General features: G+C 42.2%; 1 protein-coding gene across 2 annotated transcripts in view; it reads right to left on the bottom strand.

Moving 5' to 3' along the window:
- Positions 1 to 27,133, bottom strand: part of DNM1 (dynamin 1) — a 215,020-nt gene that overhangs the window by 75,712 nt on the left and 112,175 nt on the right. For both annotated transcript variants that reach the window (XM_054998606.1, XM_054998607.1), the window contains exons 11-13: positions 15,713 to 15,799; positions 11,635 to 11,705; positions 10,396 to 10,447 (exon numbers count right to left, since the gene is read on the bottom strand). In XM_054998606.1, the coding sequence (XP_054854581.1) occupies positions 10,396 to 10,447; positions 11,635 to 11,705; positions 15,713 to 15,799 (210 nt within the window). The remainder of the gene's footprint in view (positions 1 to 10,395; positions 10,448 to 11,634; positions 11,706 to 15,712; positions 15,800 to 27,133) is intronic.

Genomic DNA, 27,133 nt, shown 5'->3' on the forward strand with positions numbered 1-27,133 from the left:
ACCCCAGGAAGCCCATTCCTCTTCCACCAGCCAGGTAAGAGGAGGCAGGGGGTGGAGGGTGAAAGCAGGGGATCCCCGCCCCCCTGGAGGAATAGGACCTGGACAGTTTCAGTTTTTGTACATCAGAGGCCCCCAGTGTGGTGTCTGTGGGAGCCATGGCACCCGCTGACACATTTCCTAGATCCCATTAAGTGTTTTTAGAAAGTGAGTGAGGCCAGAAGGAGATTTTGTCAGCAGGGCTTCTGATTGTTGATTAGTGATCTTACTAGCTTTGCAGGTTTATAAAAAATGTTACTTTGGTGGCAGCTGCCCCCACAGGACAAGGGTCTTCGCTGTGTGACTGAAGGTAAGCTGAGCGTATGGAAGAAAATATTTTAAAACATTTCTCCCAGAAATGTAAAGAGTTACTATCAGAATTATGTGTAAGCTCACACCCCGACATTGTATAGTGGTACCCACCACCCTGTGTCAGAATTTAAAAGGTGCCTGCAAGCTCAAAAAAGTTGGGAACCACTGCTCTACATTCTACTACAGATCATAGTCTGGAGGCTACAATTTATTTTGCCATGCAAATTAGTATCCTCTTAAGCAGTTAGGCTCTATGCAATAAGGATTGCACAGTTATGGCACGGATATGGGTTCAGGCATAAATGCCACATCTCATAAAAATCCCAGAGATATGCAGCATTAAAATGCAGAATCTCTTTCTCATACACACAACCTTGGAAAACAATTTTATTTTCTGTAGAAGTGAAACTGTCCTGAACTTTTAATTACATTTTGATTAAAATGAGGCAGAGGTGCCAGGTGGTAGGAATAAAATTGCTCTGGAGGCTGGATGTGACTAGAGATGGGCACAAACCGGAAAAAAACCGAACCGTGAGGTTCATGGTTCGTCACATTTCACGAAACACGAACTTTCATGAACCTGCCCCAGTTCGCGAACCGGTTCGTTTGGTTCATGAAAACATCACTTCCAGGTCAGCATATCGTCACTTCCGGGTCAGCAGAAGGTCACTTCCAGGCCAGCAGAAGGCCATTTCCAGGACAGCAGAAGGTCTGCAGGAAGTCCATCCCCTGTTGCCTTGGAAACTGATCGATTGGCGCCAGGTTGTCTGCAGTGACGAACCAAAAAACAAACCAAACAAACCAGCCTAAAGCTCATGGTGGTTTGTCAGAAATGGGCTCTGACGAACCGCTGGTTTGCGAACCACGAACCAGCCCAGTTCGTCACAAACTTTGGTTTGTATTTCAGTTCATGCCCATCTCTAGATGTGACCCATCAGTTTGCTGTCCCTATTCTAAGCTACAGGAACTCTACATCAGTTTTGAACAAAGTATGGAATTTATAAAAACACTCTTTTCCTTTAAAATAATGGATTGACATCACCAAACATGGGGCCATCCTAACTAAGGAGCAAATAGAAGGGGATACAGAGGTTGTGGTCCCTTGGTATCAATACTTACAATTATCTCACCTTATAGGCAGCCAACTATTTGTCGACTCCTTGAAACAGGAGTTAACAGATTTTGAACGTTTATTTAAAAAAATACAACCTCATCGTAAAGGCCTCATAGCTAGCATTTATGCTAATTTAAACTCACAGAATGATCAATCCTCATTAAGGTACCAATTGAAATGGAACAGGGACTGCAGTACCCCCTTAACAGAGGAGCAATGGTCCACAATATGGTCTGACAAGCCCCTAAATTTGAACGCAATCAACATCAAAATGTCTTCTTTTAAATTGTTGTCGAGATGGTACATGACTTCTCAATTGCTACACCAAATTAATCCCAATTTAACACCACTCTGTTGGAAAAAGTGCGGTCAAATTGGTGACTATATCCATTTGTGGTGGTCTTGCCCCAAGATCCAATCATTCTGGGACTTAATTTCAAGGAAAATTAAGGAGATTACAGATTATGAACTGCTCATGACTCCAGAATCGATTTTGCTGGATCTTTGGGAAGACCCTGCCATACCAAAGGTGCGGAAAAATTTAATATTTATGTTACTTGCTGCTCCAAAAATGCTTCTAGCAGCACACTGGAAATCAGACAAGCTTCCGAAGCTACAACAGTGGGTTCGGAACGTATGGGATATTTTTACTATGGAAAAAATAGCAGACCACCTTCATTCTATCGATAAACCACAGTATCAGTCATCATTCTTTACGCAATGGTTGCCCTTTTTGAATTACTTACACAATACTAATCAACTGCCTAATGCTGCCATCAATACTTTTAGCTTCTTAGCTATATTATGAGAATATCTCCTGACTGTTCCCCCTTGCACTGTTTTTGTAGTCTATTACATTGGCTTTGTTATTGTTATTGACCGTTCCAAGGTTTGTTTCTTGTATTATTGTTATGTGTATTTATGAATATTGTAAATTGTAAAATGAAAAATAAATAGTTAAAAAAAATGAAAATTGCAGATTTCATTATATCTGAGTAAATCCATAAGCACGCAAAAGCACTTGTAAAAGATCCGGGGTTCAGAGGGATTTCCAATGCACAGAGGATCTGAACCTCATTCCTTCCCAAATCCCTAGCAAATTTTTCCTATTCCTTCCTTTTGAGCAAGAGGGAAGGCAAAGGCTGTTGTGACAACATCCATTTTAATATTTTAAATTAAATATTTCTATTAATTTATACATGAAAAGTATTTTTGCCATACAACCAAAAGCAAATTAATTACTAATATACCAATAGAAAAGGAACATAACATAAAAGTAAAATTAACTGGAAAGGTCATGCAAAAATCTGTAAAAATCTATCACAAAGCACATATACTTATTTAAAATCAAGAGTATATTGTTATTTATAGAAATAAATAAATGGTAAACGATTATACCTCAAATGTGGTGTTTTCTTTCTATCATCTATTAATTATACAACCTCTGTTGGGTTTGCTATTTCAGAGATTTTTCAGATTAGTGCAATCTTTATTTAATGATGATAACCATGGGCAAAATTAATCAAAGAGATTGGACAGCACAGTGGCTAATGCTGCCATCCTATGCAGAATTACATCCCTCTCAGTCCATTGAAGTTAATGGACTTAGAAGCATTTAATCTTGCTTAGGACAGCATCAAATTGGCACCCTAAAGGAGTAAGTCCTTGGTTTAAATCTTGTCTTGCCATGACGCTCTATTTGGACTTAGGCATGCTCTCAGTCTCGGCCTCCTGTCTGCAAACAGAAAATAATTCTCATCTAACCTTACAGTTTGAATAGATTAAACAAGAAAATCAAGGATGTGAAACACTTTGAACATTTGTAAGTACTAAGAATCATTGGGAAACTATCAAGATTTTTATCATAGCTAGGAAGTTCTATACTGAAGAAATAGAATGACTGACCAGCAAGATAGTTATGGGATTCTGAACAATTGGGTAGAATGTATAAGGGGGCGTCAAATGTATGTTGGAAATGTGCTAAACAAGAAGGGACATTTTTTCATATGTGGTGGACATGTAAGAAAGCAAAGAGTTTTTGGCTGCAGACACAATCATCGATTCAGAAGATTTTGAAGATTATACTTCATCTGAAGCCAGAGACTTTTCTGTTGGGAATAATGGACAGCCAGTTGGAAAAAAGTTTTAGAACACTGTTTTTATACTCTATTACAGCAGCAAGAGTACTTTATGCACAAAAGTGGAAAACTGCAACATTGCCTACAGTGAAGGAATGGTTGACAAAAGTTTTGGAGTTTGCATTAATGGCAAAACTTACTGCATTAATTAGAGAAAGGACTCATTTCTGTATTTAAAATCTTATATTTTTATATATGCCAATATATGCCAATAAAGGCTTGCTTGAGCCAGAGAAAGGACATTAGTTCTTGGAACTAATGGAAACCGCTAATAGACTTTTTGCATGAAATGGATAACAAGGATTTGATGACATCTGGATTTATGGATTAAGAAACAGGAACAATAGAAAAAAGAGGGGTTTTGTGACTAACTTAGAATAAGTGGGACTCTAGAAATGATATATACTTGTGGCAGAGAAAATCGGAACTCAACTTGTAGTGTAATCTAGGTGTTTTTTATTTTCTTTTTTCTTTTCCTCCTAATTTTATAGATACATGTATTGTTAGTATGTTTAGAAATGCGTGTTTTTTCTTGTTCTCTATGTTTGTTGTTTATTGTCTTGTGGTGTGGAGTTTATAGTTTAAACGAAGAAAAAAATTAGTCTAAAAAAAGATAGTTATGGGATTCAAAGAGATTTAATTAGTCATCAAATTAATTTCATACATATCCCCCAATTATATATTTGAGAGCAAACCTACCCATACATGTATGAAATCAACTGCTCATTTTGATTAGTGTCAGCTGTTCTCTCTCTATAAATATTATCTAATCTATGTAGGGTAAGGTACTAATAATTCTCTTTAAGATTAATACAAGGAGAAGGAATGCTGTCGAGTCTTGTTTAAAGATTAAAGGTTATCTAAGTATCTGTAGGATACTAGTGATTCATACTAGTTTAATCTAAAACTATTGCTAGTGCTAATAAATTGGAGCATATTTTGATAAAACGCCTTCTGTTGTGGTGCTCCCATGAACTATTTCTAATTCTAATCATGGTGGTTATCAAAGGCCCATTTCTTATATTAGTTGAATTACAGCTTCTTAACCAGAAATACTGAAACTATGGAATGTTCTAACAATTTTTCTGCAATTCATCTAAACTCAAAACAAATATACCTTATTAAATCATGTAATCTGATTAAATTTAAATGTTTTGTGTCTCAGTGAGAAAGGTGGACTTTAAATGAAGTAAAATAAATGTATTTACAAACAAACAAGACACCATTTTGACTCCTTTTCATTACTATGACTGAGAGATTCACGCATTCACATCTGAAGAAGGGTAGAGGCCTATTTTTGAATTAAAAAGTACACATGGGCAAGAAGACCTAAATCCTGCCTCTTCTTGCTCCTAATCTCACTCTGTTCCATTGTTTGAAGCATGTTCCTCCTAGCTCAGAGCTAAAACACATGAAACGAATTACATGAGGATGCTCAAGTGAAGGGACATGCAATGTTAGCTGGGAAGCCGAGTTCTAAATAGAGATGGGCACGAACAGAAAAAAAAACCCCGAACATGATGTTCATTGTTCGTTGTCATCCACAAACAGGGACTCACTAACAACCACGAACATGGTCCTGTTCATGAACATGTTTGTGGTTAGCTGTTCATGGGGGCCAGCAGGCTCTCCTCCAGCCATCATCCAAGTTTGGTCAAGATCCCTACTGCACCACTCCCAGAAACCTGACCTGAGCAGGCACCAGGAAAGGTACCAATAATAAATAATAGCCTGGCCCAGAGCCTGGCAGCAGCCCTGGAACTTGAAGGGGTAGATCCATATTCCACCACACACAAAGAAAATTCAAGCTCCAATGCACTCTATCAAAATGCCAGCAGCAACTGTCTCTCCCTCTCCACTGTCTGCAAAGTCAGAGCTGGGAGCCCCCCTCCCCCCTGGTCTTTGCTCCCTTGTAGTAACAAATTTGGAGCTCCACACTTGAAAGGATGACCTGCCTATCACGCTAAATTGGGCTTAGATTGGGGTTTTCAGGGCAACAGCAGGAGTTCAGACAGAGTTCAGACAATCCCTCCCTACGATGCCAAGGGAATTGATTGCAGGTGCCAGACCATCTGGCTTGACGAACAGCAAGACGAACAGCAACGAACGAGGCTTGCAATGACCACCTGTTCATTTAGAATGGGGCCTCACGAACAGCTTGTTCGCAAACAGCAGATTGGGCTGTTTGTGGCTTTTTTTGTTCGTATTGCTGTTCGTGCCCATCTCTAGTTCTGAAAGACAGATTGGAAGGCTCTGTCAGTTTCACCTCTCTACAGAGCCAGGGAGGTTGCTCCTCAGAGGATTTGTTTATTTCATCTTTGCCTCCCAGAAGGGGAGGTGATACAAAGCCTTCGGAGAGGTGAAGCTGAAATAAACCCTCTGAGGAACAATCTCCAAGGCTCTGTCGAAAGGGTAAATTGACAAAGCCTTCCCATCTGTCTTTTAGAACTCGGCTTCCCAGCTAACATTGAGTCTCCCTTCACTTGAGCGTCCTCGTGTAATTCATCTTGTGTGTTTTAGCTCTCATTTCCAACGCTGGAAATCAGCCAAGCTGAACACAACAAAGTACAGTAAGGTGAGCCATGAGAGGACACAAAGTTTAAGTCTCCTTGCCCTTGTACTCTTTTTTTGTTTTAAAAACAGAGACCCTCCTTCCACTCTAATACAGGTAGATCCCACTGTTACATCTCATTTGGAATCAAGATAAGATGATGATGATGATGATGATGATGATGATGATGATGATGATGATGATGATGATGACATTTTATTTATATACTGCCCTTCAGGACACCTTAACACCCACTCAGAGCGGTTTACAAAGTATGTTATTATTATCCTCACAACAATCACCCTGTGGAGTGGGTGGGGCTGAGAGAGCTCCTAGAAGCTGTGACTGACCCAAGGTCACCCACCTGGCTTCAAGCGGAGGAGTGAGGAATCAAACTCAGCTCTCCAGATTAGAGTACCACCGCTCTTAACCATTACACCAAACTGGCTCTCATATACCCACAAAAATATACACACAAAATATCTGTGTGGTTGTTGGCATATATTTCTCTTAATAATTGTGTTAGTATAGTGGTGTCTGTACCTTTTCAGCTGTGTATGTGAGATATATGCCAGACATACTCGCTTGACTAAACATAGCCATAGCAATGGCACATCAACAATGGAGTTTTCCCATGTTTCCAGTCTGGTACAGAGTTGTAAAACCAGACATGCAGGAAGCAGCATTCAAAATAAAGAAAAACAAGGCAGATCCATTTCATATGCAGACTGTGCCACTCATGTTGACCCCACGGTTTCCTCCCATCACATGCAGACTGCTGGGAAACAGTGCTGAGTGTACACCATTGCTGTACAAGTACATGATACAAAAGTCAGATTCGCAGGATCCATACATCAAAGCCTCTCCTGCTGGTTGCATAAAACCTCAGACAGAACCTCTCACAAGAAGTCTGAAATTCTCTAATCAGAGAATCCACATTCCTGCAACTCGAATTAAGTTTGGAAATTATAGAAATTGATATAGCAAGCCAGTGCGACGTGAGCCATCAACCCAAATGCAGCCCATTAGCTATGTATAGTGACCAGGCAGGGGTCTGATTATTCCCTTCCATTTTGGCCAGCAAACAGAAGGCTTAGCATGTCCCTGTCATCTGACTTATTTTAGGTGGGTAGCTGTGTTGGTCTGCAGAAGAAGAGCAAGATTTGAGTCCAGTAGCACCTTAAAGACCAACAAGATTATCAGCTTTTGAGACTCAAAGCTCCCTTTGTCAGATACATAGATGTGGTCTGTTCAACTCTACATTGTGCATGTCTGACTATAGGAACAACATTCTAGGATTTCCTAACTGTTCAGAGGGTGAGTCAGAACTATCTCCTCTTTCTCACAAACTATGACAATGACAATGACAATCTTCTAATATCTTTAAAGCAGGTTGTTGGGGCTACCGTTTAAAGCATGGATAGGTATGCAAGCCCTTTGCTGAACTCTCCCTTCTGCCTCTCTTAATCCACAATGAGTGATTCCGCACACGTTGGATAACGCACTTCCAATCCTCTTTATAGATCATTTGGAACGGATTTTTTTGTGTGCGGAACAAAAAATCCACCTCAAACGATTGATAAAGTGCATTGAAAATGCATTATCCAATGTGTGTGGAATCACTCAACCTGTCCCTTTAAACTCTTTTTTCCACAACTGGCACAGGAAAGAGCCCCATTGAGAAAAAAAGATCCCAGGGAAGAAACGAGTTTTAACTACCTTTCTGAAGATAAGCAAGTATGCTGAAGATAAGCAAGGTGCCTGGCTAGAAGACCTCTAGGATTTCTTTGTACATTGTCCATGATAAGGCAGGATATTTATTTAATTAATAAATAAATATAAATAAAAGCAGCTGGGGGGGTCCATGAACAGAACGGTAAAGCACAGGACAAGGCAGGATTCAGCACCCACTCCTACATGCCCCCTTGGCCTTTTAAATATCCCTACTGCTATAGACACGATTTAGGCAGAGCCAAGTTTGAAGACACCGGTCTGGTGCAGTCAGGTGTCATTTTGTCTTGAAGGTAGCCCCACGGTTTACATGGTACATGGTAGTTACCCCACGGCTTCCCATAGCAAACATTTAAAGAGTGGTTGGCATACTTGTAACTTTAAACACCAGCGTATACGCGTGTACATGAATGTTTAAAGACACAGGAATACTGACCACAAAATGTATCCGTTTGCACAGGAAAAAACCAATATATCCACAGCAATTAGATGATTTAGATTCGTCCTGTACAGTGTAGAGCCATCTGGATTTTTTTGTGTTGTTCTGATGCAGGGAGCAGTAAGAGCAGTAATTCTACTGATCTCTCTACAAGTCTTCTCTACCTACATGCACTCTACCCAGATGGTTGATTAAATTCTCATGGCCTTTGCTCCCCCGTTTCCTGTTCACCTGGACCTATTATTGAGTTTTACTTCGTTCTCCAATGCCCCGTCTGCAACAGATGGAAGGATTTCTATTTTCCCCAGATGCACCTAAATTAGTACTAGTTAGCACCGCACATTGACTGGCCTTTTACTCACCAGGATCTCATCCTGCAAAAAGGGGACCATAGCAACAACAGCAGCGGCAGAGAAGACAGGAGCAAAGAAAAGAGATATCATTACTCAAGAAAGCGGGAGCAGGAGAAAGAAACTAGGAACTAGGCTCCAGAAATGGGAGGGGGGGGGACATTTGTAATCAAAGTATTTTGCCAAATTAGCATTTCAATTGCAAAAACATCATCAAAGCCCATATCTCAAAATAAAATCTGCTAAGTTAAATGGGGGAAGGAAATAAAAAAGCACACACTGGCTAAAGCCAAATCCAAAAACGAACCATTAACCGATTGAATGGATCCTTGGTAGAACTATGCACAACCTCTTTCAGGGAGCAACAGACATACCCCCACTATGTGAGTCATCGACCGAAGCTTACCATGATTTGGATATGGAAGACAAGCAAGTAAAATTAATCTTACCTTCAAAAAGGGCTTTAATAGAAGAGATAATAATTTACCTAAAGATATTTCTACTCTACACTGTATTGGTTTATATCAGATTTACCTGTCCTAGCTTTCCCCCTCAGATCCCAGAAATTTTAGTTTGGTGAGGGTGCAGAGACTTTTATATTTGAGATCCCTTTCCTCACAGACGTGCAGCTCAATGTTCTAGGTACTGGGAATTGCCATTAAAGAAGTATAAATCCCAGGTATGAATACACTCCGAGGGCCAAGCTACAAGTGACGAATGACACAGGTTGGACACTTGTCAGCTTCCCTCAAGTTTTGATGGGAAATGTAGGCATCCTAGTCTTGGATCTTGACTCTCCAACTGCTGCCCAACAGACTGTTCAACTGTCACTTGTCCAACATTCCACCAAGCTGCCTACATTTCCCATCAAAACTTGAGGGAAGCAGACAAGTGTCCAACCTGTGTCATTTGTCACTTGTAGCTTGGCCCTAAGATTCCTCCTCTCCCAAGATTACACCGGTGCTACAGGAAGGAGGGTTGACAACTGTCCTGACTTGTTCCTCTCTATTCAAATGAAGGCTTGAAATCAGCAAGTGGAGCTTTTCATAGCATGGCACTAAAGACTGCCTCTTGTTAATTGTTGCAAAACAATACGTGGGGGGCAGTTCAAACGATAGCAACCCATGCCTGATTGATATCTCCATGACGTGCTGCGAGAATGGGATTTTCAAAGGCTTCAGATCTTCTTTAGATTAAACAAAACGACCAACAAACAAACATTTTCCCTCTAAAACCAAACAGAACTACAGCTGTGCTGATACTGCAAGATTATTTCCTTTGCAGCAAGGCTACCCTTCGTTACAATGAAAATGTACAGATGTCATAATTCTAGCACCCCCCAAAAAAGTATGGTGTTTAATCATACAGAAAGATAGGATTCACCCAGTAAGGCATGTAGCCAATGATTAATTCAAGAAACGTACCCCAGTCTTTCTAGTAAACCAGGACTAGGTAACAGTCAGGGTTATAGTTTTAGCTGTTTAACTTCACCAATTATTCAACTGTAGTTTAAAACCCTACTGCAGTTCTGTTTCTTGGGATTGTTTTTCTAAGTGATATGGAGCATTTTGTTTCAGTGTGATGGGTTGGACTAGATGGTCTTCAAGTTCATCTCATCTCCATGATGATATGAACACTGTTTCCGTCCACAGCCTGCAAAGCAAAGTATGTATCCGTCTCATCGGTTGCAGTCACCACCTGTAATGGCAATTAACTGACCCTACCTGGTTGCCAGCTGCTTTCTTCTTGCTCATCTGGCTGCTCCTCTGCTGAGCGCTACAGGAGAAATCAAATATTGGAAGACATTTCAAACTTGTTCAGTTTTGACTTTATTGGGACTGATAATATGAAATCAAACTTCCCAGCCTCAGACTAGAATATACCTATCACTTAAATGATTTTTTTTGTAGAATGTCATTATTAAATGTTATAAAATATAACAAAAAGTATATATTGCAAATTACAAAAAAATACAAAGAAAAAAGAGAAATATACAGCTACAAAACCCAGGAAAAACGCTTAAAAAGAGATATTATTTCACAGTCCTAGTTCTATAGCCCTCAAAATTCAACCAATACTTCAGATCTTCTAAACAAACATTTTAATTAATTAAAGTCTCATTATTGCTCCATTTACATCAAATTATACAACTTCTGCTGTATTCTTCTAAACTTCTTCCACAGTTTATCTTAACTAATATAATATGCATAATACTTTCCCTATCTTTTTTGAAATTCTGATATGGGATCATCTTGACATTAAACCAATAAAAAAATCTCGCAACAGCAAGGGTAAAATTCGGAGATCTATCTGATCTTCTCTAATAGTGAAATGTAGTTCAGTAATTTGTGAGATCTAGGCTACTGTATATATTATACTTTTTCATTGTTCTTATAACTCCGTAATCTGCCTTGCAGCTCAACAAGAATGGTGAATGGATAAATGCAGCAAATAAATAAATAAACAAATGTTCATTTTGTTCAGTCCATCGTCTGACTGTTCTCACGTGAAACTGCGCCAGGAAGACGCTGTCATCCCAGTAGCTTGGCGCGATGTTCCATGGCCAGTAAGCCATGTGAAAACGGCCCATGTAATTCAAGGTGCAAAGTGCCAAACAATACTATAACCTCATTTTTCAGGGAACTTCTCCCAAGACACGATTGATTCCCAGACATACATCCCCAAATCAAGACATCAGGTGACTTACAGTGACTAGTGATAAGGATGTTTTAAGCAGGAAAAGATGGTTGAGAGCATTTTTAGGACATGATGACACAAAGGCAAAACACTTCACACAGATTAATCATTAAGAAGTTTACAGGATAGTCCTAGGCAGAGTTGCTCCAATCAAAACCCACTGATATCAAAAGGCTTAGACTGAACGTAGGATTTCACTGCTGAAATACCAGTCTAATATTACAAAGCTCCATAAACACATAGCCCCTTTCACCATTGATACTTACTTGGCAAATCCAATGAAATCTTCATGATTTGTGTTCATGTAGGCCAGCTCAATGTCTATCAGAAGCATGACCTGGAGACAGATGATACAAAGAGAAAAGTAAAACAAGAATTACTGATGAAGTCAATCCATTTATGAAGGGACTAATGTTGAGCTATATGTACATAAGAACATACGGCTTTATTCTAGTTGCATTAATTTGGAAAAATTACTACCCAGTCACTCTGGCAAAATTTGCTGTAGTAGTTTAGTGGGAATGCAGAGGTCTCATGAACCCCCAGTAGGACAGGCAGATTTCCCCAGTCCCAAGGCTCCACTGGCATTTCACCCCCATCCTTGAGAACAACTGTCAAGGCAACCACTATGGCAGCCACCAGTGGGACCTTCAGGTAAGCCATGACAGCTACGGGAAAGGAGTAGAACTTCTTCACCACACTAATCAGTAGAGGGTTTGTACCACTGCTGGTCCAGAAGCCCTTGGAAGTTGGAAGAACTAAGAAAAGAGCAGGAAACATTTATGAAGCCATCAGTAGGAAGGCTCCTGCCATGGGCACTGGTGTTTTGGGTTACATTCTCTAGATTAAGTCTACATAATGCCTTCAAGAAAAGGAACAGGCAGGTCTCCACTCTGAAAAGCCTCTTCTTTGATATGACCAGGGGAACAATCATTGGCCTGCCTTCCAGTTCTAGGGCTCTAGGACTCCTTCAGCATTCATGAGCATATTGAGTATGTTACTTGTCATTAGAACCCCCCAACAGCTGTCTATTGTAGACCTAGTTCTTACAAACAGATTAGATGATTAACTTGTATCTCAACTGTACTATGTCGGACAATAAAGGAAAGCTCAAATAGTAGGAGTAAAAATCCTGTATCTCATCAGGAAAGGCCCCCTGAGAGACTAGTTTTCTACACACAGGAAATGTCTCTAGAAGAAGGAATCTGACCAGTTTCTTCTTGCCCTCCATGCATCTGACGAAGAGAACTGTGATTCTCGAAAGCTTATGCTACAATAAAGTTGGTTAGTCTTAAAGGTGCTACTGGATTCTTTTTGATTTTACCCTCACTTGAAGTCTGAAATAGTATAGGTAACAGGCTTACCACTCACATCTGCTGAGAACTAAGCCTTAGTCACACCAGATTTTTATTGTCGCGGCACTGGTCATACTTCGGGGATTGGGGATGAATTTTGGCTTTCTAGGGTAGAGCTCCAGAAGCCTGCAAAACTAGTTAAATAGATACTATGGCTAGATACAAAAAAATAACAAGTATGAGATGGGCAAAGATAGTTTTGCAATACTGCCTCCCAAGTCTCTGAAAAACTGCATACAGAGACAGTGTAGTATGTGCTGTAGTTAGCATGTTGGACTGGGCAGACCATGAAACTCGCTGGTTTTCTCTGCCTAACATACCTTGCCAAGTTGTTGCATGGATAAAATAGAGGGGAGAATCACGTGCTGCCCTGAGATCCTTGGAGGGAGAACAGAATAAAAATGTACTAAATGAATGCCTAAAACTTTTTCTTACCCTGAGGCTCTACACAGCCAGACCACCTTAATATTTGAGAAATTTCACTCCAGATCCTGATTTACAGCAAAAATACAAGCATTTTATGAGGTAAACTGACCTCGTACAGAAGGTTTAATTGGAGTATTCCAACTCCAGTTGAGAGCCTATATTTTCTCTTGTATACTGAATTTCTATGAAATAGCAACACACAAGTTCACAAAACTAAGGCAAGTGTATTTTCTCCGAGTCAAGATCCTGCTGTATTTTTCCATTTTAGCCTAAAACATGGTAACGTGTACCTTAAAAGCTTGCTTATCATCTTCGATAGTTGACCCAATAAAAGATATTATTTAAACCTTTACCAGGTCTCTTTTGACATTTTAGCAAGAGGAAGGAAGGAAGGGAAGGAAGAAAAGAAAGACCCGAAAAATCAAAGTATTCCTGCTTCTAACAGGTCACATTTACACAATATTTGAAACATGGGGCATTTTGAATAATTTGTATTTTAAAGGTCTGAAGGATTATTTGGAGGGAAACCCCACAAGCACATTGCTATTTTTAAAGTTTTTCTAGCTATGATCCAAAAATGGGAATCACAATGAAGGAAGAATAAAAGCACAATTATGAGCATAGTATGCACAAGAGACACAGGGGCAAAAAGTAGAATTCACTTCAGTATCTGAGGCACTCAAAATATTATCTTTGAGATTTTTGGAATTGTAGGTAATAATTATTTGGGACTGAAACAACAGGAATTATGACAAAAATTAATAACACTAAGGGGTTGAGGACAGAAGAAAGGAGCCACACCTATCTAAATGGATATTTCAGAGGTTTCAGAAGAGCTTCTGAGGTAAAATGTGTGGATACAAACTGAACAAACACGATTTATCCTTCCAAACTGAGAGCTACAATCCCACAATGCCCACTGCTGTGAAGAGAACAGCTCCCAAATCAGACATGGATGAGTACCTCAGAAAACAAACATATCAAATCAAAGTCCTCCTAACTAGAGGTTTAATTTGTTTTAAACAACATCTTGTAGATACCGACAGCTTCATAGAATTAGGTTTGCCAACAGGCCTGGAAAAAAAATACCCTGTCCCTTTAAATAGAGGTTAATGAGATGTTTAAGTTAGCAGGTAGGGTTGCCACCCTCCACATGGTAGCTGGAGATCTCCCGGAATTACAACTGATCTCCAGGCAACAGAGATCAGTTCCCCTGGAAAAAATGGCTGCTTTGAAGGGTGATCTCTATGGTATTATACCCCACAGAGGCCCCTCCCCTGCCCAAACCCCCCTCTTCTCCAGGCGCCACCCCCAAAATCTCCAGGAATTTCCCAACCTGGACCTGGCAATCCTATTAGCAGGTGACTATATCTAACTCCATGCCATGAAAAGCTTTAACATATTGAGCCCATTAATGGAACAGGACATTTTTCTCCAGGCCGTCCAGCAACCTTAACAGGAGTTCCACAACTTTTTCTGTTAACGATTGTCTTCTCACCAACCCAACCTACAGCTGCCTGTGCCAGATTAAAAACAGCACCTTCACTCTGAGGTACCAAGCAAAAGTTTCTAAGTACTGCAGCTCTCACACCATCTGCCCAACTGCTAAGGGGCAAAGTTAGAGAGGGCAAAACCTGAGTGCCTTCTCAGGGCCAAACTACAAGTGACATCTGACACTCAGCTGCCCTGACCCTGAGCCCATTTGTGGGGAGGGCGGGGTATAAATCGAATAAAATAAATAAATAATAAATAAGTAGTTGGACACTTGTCAGCTACCCTCAAGTTTTGGTGGGAAATGTAGGCAGCTTGGTGGAATGTTGGACAAGTGACAGTTGAAAAGTCCATTGGACAGCAGTTGGAGAGCCAAGATGCAAGACCAGGACACCTACATTTCCCATCAAAACTTGAGGAAAGCTGACAAGTGTCCAACTAGTGTCAGGCGTCACTTGTAGTTTGGCCCTCAGTGTCTTTTAAAAGCATAGTAAACAGGGAGATATGCACCCCTGGACCCACCCTATACCCCCCCAGTAAAGGCTCCCACCCACTCCTCAAAAAAGATTTAATAAGGCAAAAGTAAAACTTTACCAATTTCTCAATCGGATGAAAGTATATGCCTATTATTGGAAATAATGGTTTCATTGTTAACGTACAGACAAATAATTCAAGTGAGCAACTGATTTGTATTTCAAAATAGTGAATAGGATTCATACTGCGCATAGATCAAGATGGGTAGCTGTGTTAGTCTGTCTGTAGCAGTAGAAAAGATCAAGAGTCCAGTAACACTTTTAAGACTAACAAAATTTGTGGTAGGGTATGAGCTTTGAAGAAGTGAGCTGTGACTCACGAAAGCTCACACACTACCATAAATACTTCATACAGTTATGTTTAATTTTGTATGGATTATGGTTGTGTCCTATAGTAAGTGAGTCCCTGGGCATATCCCACCCTAGGCAAAATTCTTTCAAAAAGTTTGTGTGTCTGAAAGTATTTAAAGCACGATTAGCAACCTGTACACAATATATTCTCCCCAGGAATATATGGACGTGAAACCTCACAAGCATACCTGGTCCTTGGTCCTGCCCTCTCGTTCACGAATATGGGTTGTAACAATTCTCTCCATTTCCTCCCGCAGGTGTGGGTACTGGCTGAGCTGCATAGAAAGAGAAGGGGGGAAAACATGTGCATATGGGGAAATAGAGGATGAAAGATGGGCAGGAAAATAACATCACCAGCCCCCAAGCCTCATCAGAGGGCCTGGCAGGTTGCAGGGGAGACAAGGATTATAGGAAAGTTGGAATTGCAGAGAGATTTTCCAAAGTCCAGCCAGACTGTAAAATTCTGTCTTCCCTACCAAGCTTCTTTGTCTGCTTTGACCCAGAGGAGGCCTTGAGGAAACTATGTTTTCCCAGAGCGATAGGAGAACAACCATCCATCAATGTCTGCTTGTTTTCTCAGAAAGGGACAGAGGAAAAATCCTGCCTCAGTATCCAAACTGAACTGATTTGAGGGATATTTGAAATCCTATTTTCTATGGCCAGCTGTCAGCCCATAGCATCGAACAAATTATGGGTTCTTTGGAGAAACTCACTCTTAGCATATGACATAATGACTTCAGCCCATGTTTTGGATGCTTCTCGCAGAGCGCACCACCTCAATTTATAAAGGGATTAACCTGGTTCATTCCAATGAATTCATAAAAGTTAAAAGCAGCAGGATTCAAAATCTTCTGTTATAGGGACAGCATTCTGGGGTCCCTGGTTACCTAGGTTGCTAGGCAAATTACCACAGGTATGTGGCTACACGTTCAGAAGCACCTTTACTGGGTGGAGATAGGAAAGGGGAAGAGAGATCCTAGACCTGTGATTATCACAGCTTAATCTACTTCACAGAGGTGTTCTGAGGATAAAATGGGTTGGGTCCATATACATTACTAGAGTTGCCAACTCTGGTTTGGGAAGTTCCTGCAGATTTAGCGGTGGAGCCTGGAGAGGCCGGATTTTGGGGAGGACCTCAAGTGGGGTATAATGCCATAGAGTCCACCCACCAATGCAGCCTTTTTCTCCAGGGGAACTGACCTGTGTAATTTGGATATCAGCTGTAATTCCAGGAGATTTCCAAGCCACATTTAGAGGCTGGCAACCTTGAACTTTCTGGATAAAATCTGGATAAAAATGCAAGGAATGGAATGGGGAAAGATCCATATAAAGATAAACCAGTTATTAGTCTATTCATACTAACAGAAGATGAATTACATATGTTTCCCCTGTTTACCAGTGGCAGACCTTATTTTCTGGTCCCTGCCCCTGGAAAACCACCATACCTATTTTTGCTTTTTGAATATAATTTTTTTAAGTGGAAGTTGTTAGCATAGCCATTCTTCAGAGTAAAGTCCCCATCTTGGTTTTCTACCAGTGTATCTAATGCATACACGTGCATGGATTTACAGGCCCTAAGCTAGCCTGCCATTTCACACATCAGCAGCTGCAGAGACATTTTGAACAATTGGTAACACACTGCAGAGAATTATGTTTTCCCAAGTACATCTTTTAGTGAAAAAGTAATCTTCGATTTTATACTGGTGTAGGACAAGCTATTGCAGAGTAAAGAAATTCTGTAGAACACTGAACAATGTGTTATAGCCTTAGTGGGGGAAGGGCATGACAGGGCTCTTTGGTAGGAGAATAATGTTGCAAGCCTGTTCCTGGTTTTTCCTGTGAAAAAAATGGAGGGCATGGCAGATATTCAACCCATGGAAATTTTTCAGTCTATAAATGATTTTAAAAATTTTTGCAGGGTGAGGTAGAAATATATAAATACTAGCTTGATACCCGTGCTTCACTCCAGTATTTAACTACTTTAAATCCAGTTATCATACTTACGAGTATGTATACATTTTTTGGTTTGTGTTGTTGTTTTTTAAAAGTTGGTTTTGTAGTATAATAGCATAGTACCCAAGCTTCACAAAGGTGTTTGAATAAAGCGAAGCGTGTTATCCCTATTCAGGAGTCTTGCACTGTCTTTCTTCAACTGTCTGCAGTTTCCTTTACCTGATTTTTATCTCAGAACACAAAATTCCACAGCTGACCAATCGGGGGGCGGGGGTGCAAGCAGGCAGAAGCCTGGCAGCCACATAGAAAATGTGGCTGCCCACAGGGACATTGGCAACCCTAGTGGTCTTTCAAGGGAAAACTGGGAGAGGCATTTTATCTCAGGACACATTCAATGACTCCCAATAGCAAATGCATACTGTTTAGAATGTGGGGAGTGAGGACCAATCAAGCCACATACACAAATGACCTTTGTGTTCTAACTGTCTTGGAGGGGGGCGGTTAAGGTATGGAATGTTGTGAGCCCCAGTTAGCCCGCATATGCAAATGACCTTGAAAGGCTGGCCCAATCAGGGAAGAGTGGCTGAGCTGGCAGTGGGTGGGAGTGCAAGCAGGCAGCAGCCTGCCAGCCACACAGGGAAGCTGTATCACTTTGAGGAAACACATTTTACCACTTTTTACCCCCTTAGGGGGAGAATTTCTTAAAATCCCTAGTTATTGGGTGTTTACATCATGAAAGGAATGTTCTCCTCAAATTTTATGTTTCTAGGTCCAGGGTTTGGGCTGGGCACTGAGGAGTCAGTCAGGACACTTATCTTTATATATATAGAATGGTAAATGTAAATAAATGATAGTATTGGAATGATACTTGGAGATGTCAATTTTGGTTGAAATGAAATTGCCAGATGAAATTCAAACAATTTCTTTTGTTTATCTTTGCAATTTAACAGAAACTCCATAGCTGAAATCAGAGTGGCATTTATTTATAGCTAAGTGAATTCTAGGGTGGCCTACTATTTGAGAAAATGTGAAGCAACAATAGATTGCAGAAATAGCTCCAATGTATTTGCTCCAAGCAAATTGCAGAAATCACTCCAAGCTGCACAATACAGGAGAGTTTTACTGTTCCCTATTGAAGCATCTGGAATGTATTTACTACTATTTTATTATATTCTGCAAAGGTAAAAAAAACCAATATTAATTCAGCCTCTTGGGGAAGATTTTTTGTTACACTGTTAAGCAGTTGGCATTCCACTAGGCTTTGTTACCTTGCAAACATAAGGAAATACTCTACAAAGTATTAAGAAATTAACAAGCACCTGAATCCAGTTGTGAATAACCTGAGAGTGGTATTGTAGGACTGGGCAGTGCTGATAGAGATCCCCTGACTTACAAAAAAACAGTGAAGAGGTCAGACCACTCCATCAGTGGATGTCTAGGTGGCACTTGTCAAATCTTGGTATGTGGGAGGCTGGGATGGACTTAGTATACTCAGACCCTGCAATATTTGCTTAGATTGAATCTGATAGATAGGAAGAGCAATACTTAATACAACATTTCAAATCAGGATCAGGACTACACAAATTAGTTAATTGAAAGTATCTTCTTGAACCAGGGAATATTCCAGTGTGAAACCCAGTCACTCCATATTGGCATGAATTAGCTGCGGAATGTCGCTGAAGCTATTCTGAAGTTCCCCCTCTCCCCATTTGGTGACTAAGCAGGTATTGCTGGACTCTGAATTCAGCCCTGAACAGGGGGCAGCTCAGCATTGACAGGTTAGCTGGATGCGAGTAAAACAGCATTACAAGAGATGGATTGCAACTCCCACGCAAGCTACCAAGAGATGCAGACACTGGGGTCATTTTTTCCCCTTTAAAATGCTAACAACCACACAGAGAGCCAGGTTACATTAACTGAACCTGACAGTGCAGCCCTAAGAACACTTTCCTAAAAGCAGGGCTTTTTTTCAGCTGGAACGCGGTGGAACGGAGTTCTGGAACCTCTTGAAAATGGTCACATGGCTGGTGGTCCCGCCCCCTGATCTCCAGACAGAGGGGAGTTTAGATTGCCCTCCGCACTGCCGAGCAGCCATGTGACCATTTTCTCCGAGGGCAACCCATTGAGTTCCACACCACCTCTTTTCTCAGAAAAAAAGCCCTGCTTAGAAGTATATCCTATTGAATAGACTGGAATAGGATTCTGAGTAGATCTGTTTAGGATGGTTCTCTGAGTGATGGTTGATGGAATACGCTTCCTCTCCTTTCCTTTCATATCCCCAAGGTAAGAGGATGTAAGAGCTTGCAACTTGAAATTAATCTATGGAATTTCATTTCATGGGGTAAGACCTGACAATGGCTGTTTTCACACACGTTGAATAATGCACTTTCATTGTGCTTTAGCCGGGGGTCATTTCGTAGAAAAAGAGCTGCAGGAACTCATTAGCATAACCTATTAGCATAACTCATTAGCACCCCCTTGTGCTACACCCCCTTGCCATCACCCCCTTGCCATCACTGGAAGTGCGTCATTCACATAACTGATTTGCATGTGCCACACCCCCTGACCTCACCTATCCTGGCTGTTTTGGACCCAATCCTGGCCATTCAGGGCCGAAATTGGGCCCAAAATGGCAAAAAGGGGCTGAAAATGGCTGAAAAGGGGCCCCAAATGGTCAGAATTGGGCCGCTGCTGAGCAGGAGAGTGATCCACCACCTGTAAGAGGCCTGATCCTGGCTGTTTTAAGCCCAATCCTGGCCATTTGGGGCCCAATCCAGGCCAAAACGGGCCCAAAATGGCCAACAATCGGGTGGGTGGGGCCACCTGACATGTGACTTCTTTGGAGAACTACCAGAACTGCGTTCCTGCACATACCCCCTCAAAATGAGCCCTGGCTTGCGCAATCCTTTGGAAGTGGATTTTTTGTTCCAAATGATCGCTAAAGAGCATTGAAAGCGCATTATCCAACGTGTGTGGAAGCAGCCAATGTCATGGGGCACAGCCTGGTGATGTCATACTTTCCCAATGCAAGTCTGCTTTGTTTTGACCACAGTTGATTCTGGCCCATGTAACTGATCTGTGCACCCCTGCTTTGCATACAGAGAAAAAGCAGCACTCCCTTCTTTGTTGCTGGTAGTAGTAAAAAGGGCTCCTATTAAAGGAACAGGAAATTGGAAAATCTTTAAGCAAGTCTCAAGCTACTGTTGAGAGAACAAAAACAAAATTATAATAATTGTAGTGACACAAAACAAAGTACTCCGAGCAGTGAAATGTTCTCAGTTTATTCAAACCTTGATCATTTGGCAAAATTTACACACAAAAGGCAGGGGAGGAAAAGAGAAAATAAGTCACGGTCACCAGAATCCATGCAGGAATATCATACTTAGACATGCGCAGGGAAAGCAGAGCGGGGCAGACAGCGAATCACGGATACGAAACATCACATCCACAAGGGGACATGCGCCGGGATGCAAAAGGCCAGGGTAGGGAGGGCAGTAGCAGAAGCAGCACCCAGAAATGCCATGGTTCTGTACAGGAGGGCAGGCGGATCTGTCAAGTGGCTAGTTTGGAAATGGGTTAGCAAACACGGAGGGCTTTCAGCATTGCTACAATCTAATTTCCTTCTCCTAGATGTTTACCACATGTCCTTAATTCCAAAATCTGACTGCTGTAATGGATATATTCTTAACTTCAGAACTTGGTTCCATGCTGCAGCATCCACAATTTATGGTCAATATCCAACCTTCACTCTAACCAGCCTCTATTCCATCTTTACACCTCCTATTAACATCTTTCTCTTGTTTGGATAGCTGCCATATATTAGTCCTGGCTGCTACGTTTCCTCGATCATGCTAAGCCCGTGAACAAATGTTTTAAAAAGCTACTGTGGATACGTGTGCAAAGGGTCGAGGGGTCTTAGTAGATCTGAATATGAGTCGGCACTGTGATGCAGTAGCTAAAAAGGCAAATGCGATTTTAGGCTGTATCAACAGAAGTATCGTGTTCAGATCGCGCAAAGTAATGGTATTGCTTTACTCTGTTCTGGTTAGACCTCACTTGGAGCACTGTGTTCAGTTTTGAGCATCACAGTTTTAAAAGGATGTTGTCAGGCTGGAATGCAGCAAAAAGAGGGCAACAAAAATGGTGAGGCGTCTAGAGACGTAGGGCCAAGCAACAAGTGACGAATGACACTTGAACGGCAAGTGAACAGACTCCCATGTCTTCCTCCCTGTTCACTTGCACGTAGTGATCGAGTGGAGCACAAGTGGAGAGCAAGTGAACAGGTAGGAATACATGTGAGTCTGTTCACTTGCCGTTCAAGTGTCATTCGTCACTTGTAGCTTGGCCCTAAGTCCTATGAGGAAAGGTTGAAGGATCTGGGTATATTTAGCCTGAAAAGGAGGCGACTGAGAGATGATATGAAAGCTCTCTGTATTTGAAGGACTATCACACAGAGGATGGAGTGGCGTTCTTTTCTGTTGCCCCAGATGGCCAGACCAAAAACAACAGGTTAAAATTAAAGCAGAAGTGTTTTTGGCTAAACATTAAGAACTTCCTGACAGTTAAAGCAGTTCCTCAGTGGAACCTTCCTTGGAAGGTGATGGGTTTGCTTTCCTTGGAGGCAGGGCTTTTTTTCTGAGAAAAGAGGTGGTAGAACTCAGTGGGTTGCCAGCACAGGGGGCAACTCTTGGCGGGAGGTGGTGCCCCTGGTACCACGTGTGCGGGGCCACCAGCCATGTGACCATTTTCAAGAGGTGCCGGAACGCCATTCCACCGCGTTCCACCTGAAAAAAAGCCCTGCTTGGAGGTATTTAAGAAAAGGCTAGATGGCCACCTGACAGCAATGATGACTCTGTGATTCAATATGAACATACACAGATCAGGAGAGGGAAGGCATGAAGGGATGAGCCAGGGCTAGGCTCTCGTGGCCCTTTTTTACATGCCCAGGATAATGCTGATTGCTACTTTGGGATCAGGAAGAAATTTTCCTCCAGACCAGATTGGACAGGTATCACTGGGGGAGGGGGGGGAGACAGCCGTAAATTTCCTGCATTATGCAGAAGGTTGGACTAGATGACACTTGAGGTCCCTTCCAGCTCTCTCTTTCTATATATACAAACATGGGGATGTCCACATTTGTGTGTTTCATACAAAAGGTACAAAGACCCAAGTTGACTTTGTTGTGGCAGATTCATCTCTTTCTATATTAAATGTGAGTGTGATCTGTTGTTTATAACCTGACTTGGAAATAGCAATACATGCGGGAAAGTTTGCTTCCGTTTCCTCTGGCAGAATCCCTACAACTTTTAGCAGCAGACTAGCAACTGATGCAGGTTAAGCTTTTCCTATGGTTTTATCTCCATGCCAGAAAAAGCTTCACTGGGTGGATTTCCGTGCGTCGCCAGGCTGCTGATAAAGGTATGGAAGCAAAGCCAGTTTTTTAAAAGGCAGATCTAGTGGAGATAAGGGAACGACAGCAGGGGATTGTACATAGTCCTAAGAAGGGCTTTTTTTTCTGGGAAAAGAGGTGGTGGAACTCAGTGGGTTGCCCTCGGAGAAAATGGTCACATGGCTGGTGGCCCCGCCCCCTGATCTCCAGACAGAGGAGAGTTTAGATTGCCCTCCGCACCGCTCAGCGGCACGGAGGGCAATCTAAACTCCCCTCTGTCTGGAGATCAGGGGGCGGGGCCACCAGCCATGTGACCATTTTGAAGAGGTGCCGGAACTCCGTTCCCCCGCGTTCCTGCTAAAAAAAAGCCCTGGTCCTAAGGGATATCTCACTCCTAAGAGGGTGAAATGAATTCAGAATCAAGCTCTTTGTTCCTGAAGAATTTCTTACTAAACTTTCTCCTCTTCACCAACTCTTCAGTTGCTAATCTCTTCTTGTGGCTCAGTTATATACTATACACAGACACATCCACACCCACACCAAGTCTCTCCCAAAGCAAATGGTTTCATTTCCTGTACAGTTAATAACTATTAGTAATGTCCTTTTTAAGGGATGGACCAGGAAGTGGTTTTCTCCATGGCTGCCTTTGCCTGCGACTGAAATGAAGTCACTGCAGAGTGAGACAGAATATTCAGGAACGAAAATTCACTTTAGGCAGTCATTGCACAAAAAACATACATACACAAGTCTACGGATGCACGCTTTTCTGAAATACTCCATAAGATTTCATGGAGCATGAAGTCTTGGGGTTGATGCCAAGCAGAAAGGCAGCATAGGCTTCCAGCTCTATCGAGGCACATCGTGTTCGTTCGTTCCTGATTCAGAGGGAAGGCTGCCACCTACTGAAACATCAACATGAACTTCTTCTTTAGAAGACCTCTCTCCCCGTTTAATCCCAGACATCCTAGGACTGGGATTCTGAGTTATGGGATTTTAAATGTGGCCATAGCTGCTAAGATCCCTGGTCAAGGACTGCTATCGTTAATATTCTAATGAGAAAGCGAGGGCAAGGGCAAACCAGATGCTGATGCAAAACCCAGAGCAGAGTTGGTTCCTTCAGAGAAAGGAGCTTTGCAGAGAAAGCCAGAGAAAGGAACCCCAGGGAAAAAGCTCCAGTATTAAAGGGAGGGGAGTGGTGTCTTTTCCTCAAAGGTGCAGGCGCCTGCAAAGTGAACCCTGATCATTGTGCAGCTCTCGTCTCTCACACAGAGCTTCCTTTGCGCTTGCTTTCTCAAATAGCATTTAAACTAGTTTTTGTTTCCCCCCATCATAATGCCTATGTTGGCTAAAGAACAGATTTGAGGAGGGCTCTTGTATCTATTCTATATTTTCCTTCCCACTTTTCCTAATCTCTGGGGAAATCCTGGGAATATCCAGGTATGGTCCTGGAATATAGGAGAGAATTTGTGAGTGATTTTAACCCTTGCCACTTGAGTGGGTAAGGTAAAGTGGTAGGAATTTTACCTGAAATTAACAAATGAATACACAGCCACTAATGGGCAAGACTACCTCCTTAAAGAGGTATGTGGCGCCCCCTGATGGAGTTCAAAGGTCTAGGAAAACTGCTGATTGTGGCTGTGATAGCAGGGCCGTTTCCAGACGGCCCCCCGCCTCGCGAAACGTCGCGCGTCGTCGCGCGTCGTTGCGCAGAAAACGTGAAATATCGCGTTTTCTCGCGCGAGTTTTGCGCGACGTCGCGCAAAACTCGCGCGAGAAAACGCGATATTTCGCGTTTTCTGCGCAACGACGCGCGACGACGCGCGACGTTTCGCGAGGCGGGGGGCCGTCTGGAAACGGCCCAGGGCTGCCTCCACATGATGAGGATTCTGGGTCGTTTCTACACTGCTTACCTTCATCTGGAATGCTGCAGAACATCGAGAAAAAACCGTGGAAGACAGCGTTTTCTCATATGAGTTTTGCACGACATCACGCAAAACTCGCGCGAGAAGACGCTATCTTCCGCTTTTTTTCGCAATGTTCCGCAGTGTTCCGGATGAAGGTGAGTAGTGTGGAAACGGCCCATGTTTTCTTCATCATGTTGTTGCCTCGTCTTCAAAAAGTGTGGATTTCCAGATCATAAGAAGCAAATAAAAAAGGTTTACTATATACAAGTCAGGACTCGTTAGAAATGTGGGAGCTTGCAATGGGATTCTATTCTGGGGAAAAAAAGATAAGGTGTGAGGAATAGGGACTGCTTAGCAGGTAATCACCCTTTATCCAGCTGACTTTTGACTTCCAAGGAAAAAACATGCAAACCTGTCAGCTCTCTTCTAAGTGAATGATGGCAACACAGTGTTGTTGCTGTTGTTTTTTTAAATGAACATAACTCTGCATTATAAGAGCATCCCTCGCCATTTGGGCATCGTCTACCTACACCTGCCCAATACAAAAAAGCACCATATCCACGAAGAGAACGGAACTATTACTTAAGGCAGCTAGAAAGATGGTGAGTCTACCTGCACTGTCAGCTTCCATGGGGTTAATATTGGAGGAAGAGTCATGGAAGACCAGAATGTCTGTGATGTGACTTGGGATTTCCTATAGATGGCTGCTTAATAGGGAATGGCGTTTTTGTGGATCCTGTTCCCTTACGCCCATGAAAATGGGACTGAATCAGGGCTTTTTTTCAGCAGGAACGCAGTAGAACGGAGTTCCGGAACCTCTTGAAAATGGTCACATGGCCGGTGGCCCCGCCCCCTGATCTCCAGACAGAGGGGAGTTTAGATTGCCCTATGCACTGCTCAGTGGCGCGGAGGGCAATCTCAACTCCCCTCCGTCTGGAGATCAGGGGGCGGGGCACCAGCCATGTGACCATTTTCTCCGAGGGCAACCCACTGAGTTCCGCCACCTCTTTTCCCAGAAAAAAAGCCCTGGACTGAATTATGTGCACATTTCATTGGATTGGGGCTATCTTTTATATTATATCAGGAGCAGTGTGGCACAGGCAAGTGAGGAAAAGTTATTGCTTTTGAGAGAAAACAGATACCCAGAACAAGACCGTATCCTCTTGCAGTCTAATTCTCATGGGCAGATTGCATGCCACCCTGAGATACAGAAACAAGTCTCATATTCATGGCAGCATGGTTGCAGACTATGCCCTGTTGCTAACTGGCACCGATATAGCCCCACAGGTTTAAAGACCTTGATGCCACTTGTCCAAGTACAATGCCTTCTTAGCCCCTCTCTTAAGCCTGTGGCCCACCGACATCTTCTAATAATTGTATTCTTATTAATAAACCATGGCCTGGATTAACTGACAGTTGATCTTAATTGTGCTTTCTTGGCTTGTGACAACTCCTCTGATTTGTGCATAAGAGGAAAGGCCACATATTTGTGTGTGAGTGAACTGGCATTTGTTATAATTCCTTCCTTTTAGCGGTGTTGGTTTTCTTTACCTTTTCACTACACTTTCTGATGGTGGATGTGAGCTCACTCATTACCATATCCACACACTTCAGACACGGCTCCTTCAGTTTCTGCACCTGCTTTTTCACTATGGCTTCAAAAGCGAGGTCAGGCGTGAAGAGACCCGTTCTGTGTGGCAAAAGGAGCAGGGAGGAAGAGAAGCAACAAGGAAGAAAGAAGCATGAAGCAGACGGAGGGGGAGGAGAGAGAACGAGGTCAGATGGAAAGAGGGAGAGAAACAGAGAAAGGAAGTGAAAGGGAGAGAAGAGAAAAACACAAGGCAAAAATGAGAAGTGAGATTTTTTGGTTCACTCCACAGGAAAATCTAACCCAGGTGAGCATCACTAGAGGTCCCCAAGTGCTGCCAAGCATCAGGTGAATTCTACAGGATGGAAAAAAGAATGGATACGCAAAACTACAAGCTAGGATGTGATCAACAAAATGGATGGATGGGTATGCCCAGGGATCTCTGCCTCTCCCTCTCTCCTTCCTCTTCTGTTTCTCTCCAACTTCTCACAATTCATGTTAAAAGGTGAAGCCTTTAGCTGCTTGCTTGGTTGCACAATCACCATTGCGGCATCCTTCCTAAGGGTTATGTTCTGCACTCGCTCCTAAAAAACACATGCATCTTAAGAACTTTGAAATGTTAAGTGTTAATGCTGCCAATGTTACTTCAGAAAGAAGACCTATTGATGCTCTTCAAAACAGATACGAGATAAAGTTCCCATTTTGTACTTTTCAACGTAAGTACACCCTGTGCTAATTTTTGTAAAAATCAGAATACCTCACTATTCTAAAGATG

Source organism: Eublepharis macularius, chromosome 14 (genome assembly GCF_028583425.1).
Source record: "Eublepharis macularius isolate TG4126 chromosome 14, MPM_Emac_v1.0, whole genome shotgun sequence".
In the NCBI taxonomy this organism is placed as follows: domain Eukaryota; kingdom Metazoa; phylum Chordata; class Lepidosauria; order Squamata; family Eublepharidae; genus Eublepharis; species Eublepharis macularius.